The sequence below is a fragment of the Oreochromis niloticus genome, linkage group LG20 (assembly GCF_001858045.2).
Source record: "Oreochromis niloticus isolate F11D_XX linkage group LG20, O_niloticus_UMD_NMBU, whole genome shotgun sequence".
Taxonomy (NCBI): Eukaryota; Metazoa; Chordata; class Actinopteri; order Cichliformes; family Cichlidae; genus Oreochromis; species Oreochromis niloticus.
The window spans coordinates 1,472,971-1,485,731 of NC_031984.2; the positions used below are offsets into that span (position 1 = coordinate 1,472,971).

General features: G+C 40.0%; 1 protein-coding gene across 1 annotated transcript in view; it reads left to right on the forward strand.

Moving 5' to 3' along the window:
- Nucleotides 1–12,761, forward strand: part of LOC100690738 (rhamnose-binding lectin) — a 138,998-nt gene that overhangs the window by 27,408 nt on the left and 98,829 nt on the right. The window contains exon 7 of the mRNA XM_019349801.2: nt 1,517–1,655. Within this exon, the coding sequence (XP_019205346.1) occupies nt 1,517–1,655 (139 nt within the window). The remainder of the gene's footprint in view (nt 1–1,516; nt 1,656–12,761) is intronic.

Consider the following 12,761-nt stretch of genomic DNA (forward strand, 5'->3'; position numbering starts at 1 on the left):
AAAGTATGCTCATCAAAGTATGCAAATCTCTAGTGCAATGGAGGCTTGTGAGCTACTTTCTGTGTATGTATTATTGTAGGGTCTACCTTACAATATGAAGCCCCTTGATGCGACTGTTGTTGTGATTTGGTGCTGTGTAAACAAAATGTAATTGAATATAGAGCACCTGCCTCCTGGTTGTGCTGCCTGTTGTTGTTGTTGTTGTGGTTGTTATGACCTTTGCTTGACCCCACACATCAGTGATCCAACATCAAAGATGTTTGAAAGCAGTATGTTGTGAAGATATGTCCCCGCCCCTCCCTGCAACACTTTGTACTTTGGGATCATTTTTGTCCCCGAGGACCACAGGTGTTATAAAATCCAATAAAACCCCATAAATAAATCAAATTACTTAGAACCTCTTCCAATCATGCATAACATAGTAATGAATAACTTCTGTTACTTTTAGACCCTTTGATGAATAAAACACACTTTTGATAGCAAAAGATTTCTTTTGGGGACAAAACGTCCCAAGGACAACACAAGGGTTAAATCAAACAATGAAGACATGTTCAGACTCTCAGGTTAAATTCAAGAAACTTAACAAAAGTATTGGATTAACTGTTTATAATTTACAGCCTTTTCATGCACAGTTGCTTGTTTTCAGTTTAAATTGTATTTTCCTGATCAACAAACCAACGGTGCATTCGTTGTTTAAAAAAAGCTCTGAGGATGTTGGACTGTGTATAAAAATTCAGAAACATTTGATGTAGATTAGAAACAAAAACACTGACTTAAGGTTTTCTCCTTAATCAGAGTTAATGTAATATCCAGTGTGGTGGTGTACAGAGGTAAAATCCTCATTATTTATGGATCTGACTGGAGCATCTGAGGCTGAAACTGAAGCCTTAAACCTGAATTGTTCCTTTTCTGTCATACTGTGTCTGTATAACAGTGGGTGGAAGGATCATTGTGAGGTCAGCTGTGTACAGATGTGGAGGTGAAGTAACCTGCTCTCAGGGTGACGCTGAGAACAACGTCAGGAACAGGTGAGCACTGTTGGATGGTAGAAATGAGCCTTTGATTCAAAAGAAGAAAGAAACTGAAACCTGTTGAACAGCTTTAATCAAACTAACAGGAAGTAAATGATTACCTGACAGGAAGTTGTTTCATATCTTTAAGCTGAAAACCAGCTGTTTCTGTCTCCCTGCAGCTGTGATGGAAAAACAGTGTGTGACATAAAGTCAAACATTACTTATGATCCTGGAGTCTGCAGATACCTGGAGACCACCTACGACTGCTTCACACGTAACGACTCTGTTAAACCTGTGATTAGAAATGACTAATGAACCCAATCTGTACATGAATGATTACAGTTTCTAATGGGATCTGTGTCTGTTTCAGACCACAGTGTAACATGTCAAAAATTCCAGTCAAACCTTCAGTGTGGTGAGAACACAGCTTCAATTTCTTTGTACATTTCCTGCAGTGAAAATATCACCATGGTTACAGTTTATCTCTATGAACTCTTCCTCAGGTGAAGGACAGGTTATAGTCGTCTCCTGGGCGAATTATGGTCGCCGTGATACAACCACGTGCCCTGGCCAATATACTATCGCAAATCTCTACGATGTTAACTGCTTCTGGCCAGGAAGCATGGAATATGTAACTAACAGGTACAGATGCTGACTCTGTTTCTTCAGCTCTCCATCTTCTCTCAGATGACACAGCACATTTTTGCTGATTCACCTTTGACCTGCGTTCACAGGTGTAATGGGAAAAACAGCTGTACTGTTGAAGAACCAAGCTCAGTAGACCCGTGTGTAAACATTTATAAGTACCTGGAGGTGTTTTACACTTGTCAGGGTAAGTAACTCAAATAATAAACTTCCAAAAATAATCTTTTAGGGTCGGTACATTCAGACTTGTTTTTGAAGTGAATAAAAATGATAATTATTCATTATTTTTAAAAGATGAACCTTTCTGTGCTGAAAAGAATCAGGATCAGAAAAATCATCAGACACGAAGATGTCGTCAGTTTGTTTTAGATCCTGAGTGAATGCACACATCATTATCATAATACTTAATAACAAAAATGTGATTCAAATAAATACAAATATTATAAAATAATGGTAAAATAAAAATTAATTAAACCAATTTGACCTGTAACATTTAAAACAATGGACATTTAAGAAGAAGACATTCAGAAAATGTGTCACGGCTACAGCAGCAGTCGTGTGGGGTTTGTGTGAAAGGACCCAGAATTCAGGCACTTGCTGTGATGCAAGGGAGCTTTATTGCAGAAGGGGAAAATAACAAAGGCAAGGACAGAACTAAACATAAACTTAAACTAAATAAGAAACAAAACCCTAAACCATAACTCACAGAATAACACGCAGGGAAAACGTACGGCGGTGACACAGGGGATGAAGAGCAGAGAATGGAGCGCTGAGAGACGCAGAGGTTTACCAAATTACACAGACGGTGTGACGACGAACAGACGCAAACACACACTATAAATACACACCAGGTAATGAGGAAAGAGTCTCACACCCCCCTGTGATGAGTCAGCCCATATGGAAAAGAAATTGTAAAAACTTATAAAACACTTGCATAAGATGTGGCCTATTTCATATAGTGAATCATATAAGGCTTATATGATTTACTCATGAAAGTGGCCGCTTTCTCATTACTTTCATATATTGTTTTAGTAAGTATCCAAAACATACAAGTTTCATTTATATGATTTTTGAAGGGATCTTATATCTGTTTTCACTCTTGTATGCTTTTCATACAAGTTAGTTTTTTATAGGTTCTGCAGAGAGTTGTTCGCTCTGTGCACACTCCTGGCAAACGATGCTCATTTTATTTCATTTCTGCTTTGTTTCATGAAAGCGGTTACAAATGGCGTTCACCTCTGAACACTCAGCGCGGATCATGACTGTGTGAAGAGTTTTAGGACAAAGACAAAGTTTTGGCACTGCGATAACAGCTTTGAGCATGCATGCAAGTGTATATTGAGCAGACTTTCTAATAATATATTACCCTGCTGAAAATAAACCTATCAGCAGCTATCACAACCAGAACAGGCAGAGGACAGGATTTTTTTCATGATTACATTTCATGAAATTTACATTAAATTGTGTTCCACAGACTATTAATTCACATTTTTATGACTCATTTAAATATTGTCCTCCTGAAACGGAAACAACTACATATGCCATCAGTTGCAAAAAAAACACTTCACGTTCAGTCACAGAACTGACACTGAGGCTCTTCAGTAAATTCAGCACATTAAAGTTTGTGCTGCTGCAGATGTTCGTTAATGTCGCCCGAAATGTTCCTCTTTCTTTAAAATTTAACTCATTTGATGTTTAAATCAAGTAGCTCACTGAGGTACATGTAGCAAGCAGGGGCATGGGTGCACTAGATTATTTATTTTTTTGTAAGTTTTTTGGAACAGTTTTTTCAGATTTAAAGAGAAATAATATATTATATTAATAAAACTGTATTAAATTTTACATTTTGTAAAAACTTTTTTTCCCTCTGCAGGCCAATAAAGTTGGACATGGGCCAGTAAAACGTCTACACTTCCAAAAGTCTTGTTTCGAGCAGCACAGAAACTTTGCATGAAGGCACAGGACGACGTCAGAATGCTGACATGCTCACATTTCTCCCCTGCAGCCACCACATACTCCTTTAGACGCTACAGACACATACTCACTCACTGCACACATAAACTATTAAAAAAACACTATAACCTACGTCATCCAGGAATTACAACACTGTAAAACATTTAATGCATTATTTCATGTTATAAAACATGTAAACCTTGTTTTATTTGACATTACTGTACTTGATTATTATTATTGCTTATTCATTTTTGCATTTAAGGTAATGCTTTCTTTCATTTTAATATCGTGTGTGAAATAAAATAATTTAGGTATGCATGGTTATATGTATGCAGTACAACTATTAAAACACATTTCTATAATGGAAACCATTGACCAGTTTATTTTGAAAGCCTTTTTTTCCCTCTTTTGAATATTAATTATTGCTCATTTGATTCTTCAATCGATGGAACAAATGATAGACTAGAATTATTGATAGGTGCAGCCCTGAATAAAATGCAATAGCTCTAATATATCACAGTCCCTGATATATTACACAAAAGTAATAAAACATTAAGCTGAAATTAAGGTGCCCCTCTTATCATAGTAGTAGTTTTTGTAGAGAGAGAGATGCAGACAGTAGGCTGTCCACCTACTACACTGCACTGTGCATTAGATGGAGGAGCTGTACAGAGAGATCCACAGGCAGGATTGATTTCTGTGCCGTTCAGTGGTGCATTATGGGTAATCTCAGTCTCTCACTGAGCATGCTCCTGTGATTGGCCAGCACGTCATGGAGTGGGTGGGAGGTATTGTCCTTATCTTGGACAGCATCCACCTCTCTGACACCACCTTAAGGGAGCCCAGCTCTGTCCCCAGAACATTACTGGCCTTGGACTTTGTTCCTGGAGACAGATGTTGCTGTTGACTTGATTTTTCTTTTCATTTTTTACCTCCATGTTAAGAGATTTTTCAGGATTTTGGGATTTTTATTATGTTATGCTTAAAAGTACATTTCATTATCTAAATGTGTTTGCTCTTTCAGTATTCAGCTTAAATGGGGAAGTCACACTCTGTGCTCCACAGGAAGCCTGCTATTTTATCTCTTCCTGTATGTGCTCTATGAATAAAGACTCTTTCTTTTTACTGCAGGGTGCGAGTCTCCCTGAATCTCACCCGTGTACACGTTAAACCTGTCTGAGCGTTTTTATTCCGACCTGAGTTGCAATACAGGAAATCTCCTGACATTTCTTGGTCCTTCGAGCCGGATGGGACACAGCACTTTTGTGTGACCCCACAGGAAAGCCTCATCGAGTCCTGCCGTCGTGAGAAGCCCGCGCTGAAGTCTGTCGACAGCTCCTGTCCAGGTACAGGATAAAAGTCCAGAGACGTGAATTCGGGTTCTGGCCAGCGTTCTTATAAGTGGTCCACGGCGGTGGGGGTCGATGAGGTAGACCTGAGAGACCGGCAGCAACCAGGTGAATATTAACACTCAGACACCTCGTGTAAAACGTTTAGGCTCGCCCAGAGGGGTTGGTAGCATTCCTAAAAGTAAACGCTCGCCTGAAAAAGGGGCTGGAAGCATTTTTAGATAAACCTCGTCCGTAAAACGTAGTACGCGTTGAAAAGGTATTGTTGTTGTTTTATTTTTGTTGGTGGAATAAGTTGATTTTACAGCACAATAAGGAGGCTGAACTATTCCACTGTTTTGTTTGCTGTTGGCCACCCAAGTACTGGTGAAAAGAGAGAAACAGGTCGTGTTTCATCACGTAAAGGTGACACCGCTTTCAAGAATAGCTTGAAAGTAGAAGGCTGTGTCAACTACCTCTCTCGATTCTCGTGCCAGAGAAGGCGCTGCAGTTGTGTAGTTGTAAAGTATTAAAATTAAAAGGATTAAAATGGGTAACGAAGCTTAAAAACTCACTGCTGACGAGCAGTGGTTAGAGAAAAATGTCCAGGCGCCGGACAAATTAGATGGAGGAATCCTAAGAAAACAAAATGTCCCACGTGGGAGGGAAAATGTACAACTAAATTATAAGAAACCCTCCAAGCAGAAATAAATACTGAAAAGGAAGCTAAAAAGAAATCAAAGCATACACAAGAGTTGTATTTTAAAGCATGGAAAGAGGAATGAAGTGGAATAAACAAAAGGTTAAATTAAGGTTAACTTAAATTAAAGTAGAGCTTATCTAGTGTATTCAACATGATAATAGGAGATAATAGGAAGGATAACAACCTGTAAACTGGTACAAATGAAACAAATTGGGAAGACAACCATGCATGAAACCAGATAATTCACACGAAAATATATCAAATAAAAAAGAGAGATGCATAAGGTATATTATGGCTGTGTTATTGTTCAGCCAAGGAAAATGTCTCCAGCTTGGGAAGGTGTGAAGCTGCAGATTCACACAGACCCGTGATGGATACATAATAAAATATAAAATAATATACTATTCTATATTAGTAGTAAAGTAGTGTATTGTAATATACTATTGCTGTTATAAAAAAGGAAAAACAACACAATGATAACATTAATAATGACATACTATTAATAAGAAGAGGCACCTCAGTCAGTTATGATGTGAGGTGGAAGATTGTTGAAAGTAGTCTTAAGGTTTGCTCAAACTCAGTACAATGATATATGAGATGAAGAAAATAAGGAAAAAACTACACTAATCAGGTGCATAGAGACACTTGACCTGCTTGTAAACCTGTCATCTTAGATGAAGATGAAGAGCAAACCTATACTAACAACTAATGAGCCAAACCCTGTATACAACAGCTAAAGCTACAAGATTGAGAAGCTGAATTAAATAAATATGTGGACACTACCAAGCTAATGAGGAGCGGTGACGCGCATGCTGGTTTTGCTCACTACAATTGTATAAATAGAGTTTGAATTCATTACAATATGAAAGCATATTTTGAGTGATTCTAACTGTGTAAATGCTGTGAGTAGTAGGTTTTGAGTGATTGGGTGTGATCTGCACAAAAATAAAAAAAATAAGTAATAATAATACTACAAAGGTTCATAGTAGAGTGAGTGAACGAGTGGAAGTTTGAGAGAAAAGGCAGTGTGTGTGATGATTCCTGATGTCTGAAAGGGCTCTATTTAGAAGTGTGAGTGTGACATAAAGGTGTATTGGTTTTGGATCAAGATTTAGTAGAATTAAAGATGGTTTATAGACTATGAATACAAAGAAAAAACAAAAGAGTTCGATTAGTCTGCAGAAACAGGAAATATGTGTGCCTGTGGTGTGTCAAGACAGCTCACAGAGAGAAACAGACGAGTTAAACTCTAAGAAGATGAAGCGAATGAATGTTTTAGGAAAAGTAATGAAAATGATATTAATTGTATGCTTCAGTGTGTCAATACAGGTGGATTTCTCTCAACCTGGAACCTTGAGTACAGCGTCAAAAGCATAGATTGATTGGGGAAGTGCGAGTGCGAGGATACAGGGTATAATTGGGTTGAAATTGAAGGCTGAACTCGTGATTGTTTAGAGATGTCCGCCATGTCATAAACAAAAGAAGGCAAAATAATGACAGAAATAATTGACAAATATATTAATGAACAGACAACACATACTCAAATTGTTATATGTGAAATTATTTTTGGAAAGGGTCAGAAGAGATAGTTTGAATTTAGAACTCAGTGATAAGATGCATGAATTAAACCGTATTGTAATAAATACTTGCAATGAAGAAAGCAGCTTACACTCAATTAATATGAACGCAAAGCCTTGATGCCATAGGCAATTTGTTTTGTTTTGTTTGTTTGCTTAGTAAGTTTGGAAAACAAATTTGTGATCATACTTGTGGATCACAGTGACACATAATGATTTGGGCATATGATTTGCTGATGCCTAGTTTTAGAGCTGTGAGCTATGAACTGTAAGCAATGCAAGGTTTTTCCTAACTCAGAAGTTCGACACATGCCAGACAACTTTCCTATGCAGGCATTTTGCTTACACTGTCACACATCAGAATTGCTGTATGCTGTATCACGCGCTGACCTTCACAGCACCCCACAGGCTGGTGTCGTTGATATCTTTGTAGACGGTTCAGCGTCCAAAAGTAGCCTTGGGCGGAACTGTGTAGGTTATGCGGTAACCACAGTAGACACAATTTTAGAAGCAAAAGCACTAACTTCCTCACACTCTGCACAGAGTGCAGAACTCACAGCTGTCATACGTGCCTGTTCCCCTAACCCAACTGCAACATGGAAATCTTTTGAAGGCACTGTTGGAAGTGTTTATATTGCCAAAACAGTTAGCATTTTGTAAATGTGCAGCACACCAGAAAGGCTGCTCAGAGGTCACTGAAGGCAATAACTTCGCAGATCAAAGCCGCAAAAGCAGCAGCACAACAAACTATAGACACATTAATGTCTGACTCCTCAATGCAAATACCACTTGATGTGCTTATGAATGAACGAAAAGCCGCACCAACTACAGAACAAAGGAAATGGTTAAACTGTGGAGCACAGCTAGAAAGTGGTTTGATGACTTGTAATGGCAAACCAATACTACCAAAGTCCCTACACAAATCAGCAGCATTATTGTCAACAGGAGGGGGGGTAGGAGTGGTAGATAAAATCTCGGAAATTTGTCGGAACATGCATGATTTGCCAAAAACATAATGCACATAATGCGCATAATGCACACCACCTCATCCTTTTCATACAATCCACATGGGTTTTATTGAGCTAAATGAATGCCAAGGCTCAGAATACGCTCTAGTGATCATAGACGTGATCTCAAAATGGCCAGAAATCTATCCAGTAAAAAAGCAGATGCCATCTCAGTAGCAAAATGTTTGTGCAACCATTTCATTCCAACATATGGCATCCCCACTCTGATAAGATCGATCAGACAATGGGACACATTTTATTAATGAAGTAATCAGTAAGGTCTCTGAAGCACTAGGATTTAGCATCAAACACCCGTGGACCACAAAGTGCCGGAAGAACTAACGGCACAATAAAACAAACTGAGACTGAGAAAATGCATGGAAGAAACAGGGAGACCATGGCCTGAGTGTATAGGCCTGGTAAAAATGTGGATGAGACTGACACAAAGTTCTCAGAAACTCACACCTTTTGAAATCATTCACGGTAGACCATTTCCACTACCAATTACAAGTGAGCCCATAGATAAGTCAATAAGAAAAACTACACTAGCCGAATGGATGACTAAATTACTTGAAAATAAAAAGATTGTTCTAAACAACCAACTGCCGAGTGACATCTCTCCAGTGTCTTGCAGGTTGAAACCAGGTGATTGGATCCTGATCAAAGTACTCCAAAGAAAAAATTGGAGTTCACCAAGGTGGGAAGGTCCTTATCAAGTGCTACTCACCACACCTACTGCCTGCAAAATAGCAGAAAGACCGTCCTGGATCCATCAAAGCCACTGCAAAAAAGTGAGTGACAACCTAAACGTTTAGACGCCGACACCCCTAACTCCTGGTGATCTACTGGTGGAGGGAGGGCTGATCGGGTATACCCCGCCTTCTTCTTCTTGCCGGTAGTCTACTCATCAGAGGTCACAGGTGTGTCTGGTCATCATTCAATTCAATTTTCAATTCAATTCAATTTTATTTATATAGCGCCAAATCACAACAAAAGTCGCCTCAACGTGCTTTATATTGTACAGTAGATCGCACAATAATAAATACAGAGAAAAACCCAACAATCATATGACCCCCTATGAGCAAGCACTTTGGCGACAGTGGGAAGGAAAAACTCCCTTTTAACAGGAAGAAACCTCCGGCAGAACCAGGCTCAGGGAGGGGCGGGGCCATCTGCTGCGACCGGTTGGGGTGAAAGAAGGAAAACAGGATGAAAGACATGCTGTGGAAGAGAGACAGAGATTAATAACAGATATGATTCATCCATCCTGAAGACACTCGTCCTCCTAGTGGCTAATGTTGCACTCCTGGTGAGTTTATTAACACTCACCCGAAAGAAAGAAGATGAACAACACCACCTGCAGACTGACGGACACATGACAACTCACATCTTCAAGACATGACACAAGACCACATTCATCCATGGATGAACAACGCATGGTATCGATATATACATGATAGCACACCCAGAAAAGACTGCTATGTTTGCTCCTATATGCCCCCAACAACACAGTACGCCACCTTGTACGCGAAGGCAATGGACATAATTCAGGCAAAGTGTGCCGCAAGCTACGCCAGCCTTGGGTATCAATTCCAGGGAATCGTGGTCAACCATGAGGAACCTCTCCAGATAGGACTACGAAATGGCACATGTGACGAATGGTTCTGGGTTGACCTGAAAGTGAAGCACAGAAGTAAGGCTAAATCATTCCCAGTCTTTCTTGGAAACAATGGGAATTTAAGCCACAGCCTATGCTACCGCCAAGAGAACGGATCCACGCCAATGAGAAACACCACCAACTGCAAAGCAGTACAGACACACGCTCCTGGAGGGCCCGTGAAGAGCAACAACATCTCAAATGGCACCTTCTGGGTGCAAGGGATGGCCTGGGTCTGTGGACAACGGGCCTATTTTATCCTTCCTGGGAATTGGACAGGTCAGTGCGCTCCCATTGTCATATCTGACCACACTTTCAAGATAACCATGGACACCACGTCAACATCAACGTCAACAACAAGGAAAAGACGAAGCACCCCAGACCTCAAGCAGCATGATTCCATATGGGGTTCCGATGTCCCAGAGGAATTTAAACTTTGGACTGAAGGACAAAAGGTTCTGAATGCTTCATGTAAATTCAACGACGAACGGGATCAAGAGATTGACGCTCTGTGCATTGCAGTAATGCAACACAGGGTAGCATTGGACATAATTCTTGCCGAGAAAGGAGGACTGTGTCCTCTTTAACAACACATGTTGGACATACATTCCAGATAATGTGCACTCACCGAACATGACTGATGCTCTGAAAACACTCAGACAACTTCGGGATGCACAACAACGAGACTATGCCACAAACACAGAAAACTGGCTTACGTGGCTTTTAAGCAGCTCTTGGAAGTCCCTGCTGATTAAAGGACTTGTTTTTGTTGGTGTTATAATACTGTTATTGTGTCTTTTCACTTCATGTGTCATACCTTGTTTGAAGAACATGGTATCAAAAATGGTAACTGCTTCAATTCATGCTTGCATCACCCTATCACAGAATGAAGAAGGTGATAATGAGATAGACACTTGGATATAACATACTCACGAAACCCACTATTTTATGATGTCTTGGCTAATAATGTTTACAAGTGGCCGTAGGTTGATACACTGTTAGTGGTTGCTATGTACATATACATATGTACAACAGGAGAGAATGTTAAGAGATTTTTCAGGATTTTTATTATGTTATGCTTAAAAGTACGTTTCATTATCTAAATGTGTTTGCTCTTTCAGTATTCAGCTTAAATGAGGAAGTCACACTCTGTGCAGACTCCTAAATGGGGAAGTTACACTCTGTGCTCCACAGGAAGCCTGCTATTTTATCTCTTCCTGTATGTGCTCTATGAATAAAGACTCTTTCTTTTTACTGCAGGGTGCGAGTCTCCCTGAGTCTCACCCGTGTACACGTTAAACCTGTCTGAGCGTTTTTATTCTGACCTGAGTTGCAATACAGGAAAACTCCTGACACTCCACAAATGAACCTTCATTGTCTTCGAGTGGTGTAAGAGGTCTCATGTCTGCACTCTCAGCATAGATGCATCAAAGTACATCAGAACAAACTGAACCTCAAACTTTATTCTTTCAGGAAACTGTGTGGATGTGTAGTGATGGTTCCCAGTTTGACTTCATAAACTGGGCCAGTGGAGAACCAAACAGTCCACCAGTATATTGTATACAGATAACCCGTGATGGTACAAACTGAATGTGGGCCTGTTGATGAAAAGTGTTTCGATTTTATATTGATTGAAGTCATGTAATCTTAGGTCTTTATAAGAACTGTGTTTTGTTCTTTTTACATTAGAAAAGAAGAAAACATTTACTGACAGACCTCTGATTTTATTTCTGTTCTTCTTCCTTTTGATTCTTCTTTACAGGAGGAGGTCAATGATGCATTTATAGTGAAGGGTGCATATACAGAACAGATGACAATCCCAAATTCCCTCTGCTGTTAAAAAGGTCTTAAAGACAATCACAGCAGTTCAATGTCAGAAATCCATACAGTCTCTCTGAGATGAAGATGTTCAGCCATTCATCGTTATTTTTATTTTTTAACTTAAATTCTTCTGAATCTTTTGTTTTTATATACTGATGTTTCATTCTCATTTATTTATTTATTTATTTAGAGAAAATACCAACAAGGTAACACTGACAGCAATGGTGGTAATATCACTTCGTACCACAAGATGGGGCAGTAATTAAATATGTTATTTATTTATTTATGTGTGTATATATATATATATATATATATATATATATACAAGGCATACATGGAGCGCCATAACCAAGTCGCCGGCAACAAAGAGAGGGAAGGTAGTCAGAACTGAGGGGATTGAACTACCAGAAGGCAACATTCCAGACATAGAGGACAGTTACAAGTACCTGGGGATCCCGCAGGCAAATGGGAACCATGAAGAGGCAGCTAGGAAAGCTGCAACCACCAAGTACCTGCAGAGGGTCAGGCAAGTCCTGAGGAGTCAGCTGAACGGTAAGAACAAGATCCGGGCTATCAACACCTACGCCCTGCCCGTGATCAGGTACCCGGCTGGGGTAATAGGCTGGCCAAAGGAGGAGCTAGAAGCCACTGACATAAAGACAAGAAAGCTCCTTACCATGCATGGAGGGTTTCACCCCAAGTCCAGCACCCTGAGGCTGTACGCTAAGCGGAAGGAAGGAGGCCGGGGACTGGTGAGTGTCAGCACCACAGTCCAGGATGAGACAATGAACATCCAAGAATACATTGGGAAGATGGCCCCAACTGACCGAGTGGTCAGTGAATACCAAGAAAGAGGAGGGAGACGAGGAACCATCATGAAAGGACAGGCCCCTGCACGGTATGTACCACCGGCAGATAGAGGAGGTGGCTGATATCCAGAAATCCTACCAGTGGCTGGACAAAGCTGGACTGAAAGACAGCACAGAGGCACTAATCATGGCAGCACAAGAACAAGCTCTGAGTACAAGATCCATAGAGGCTGGGGTCTATCACACCA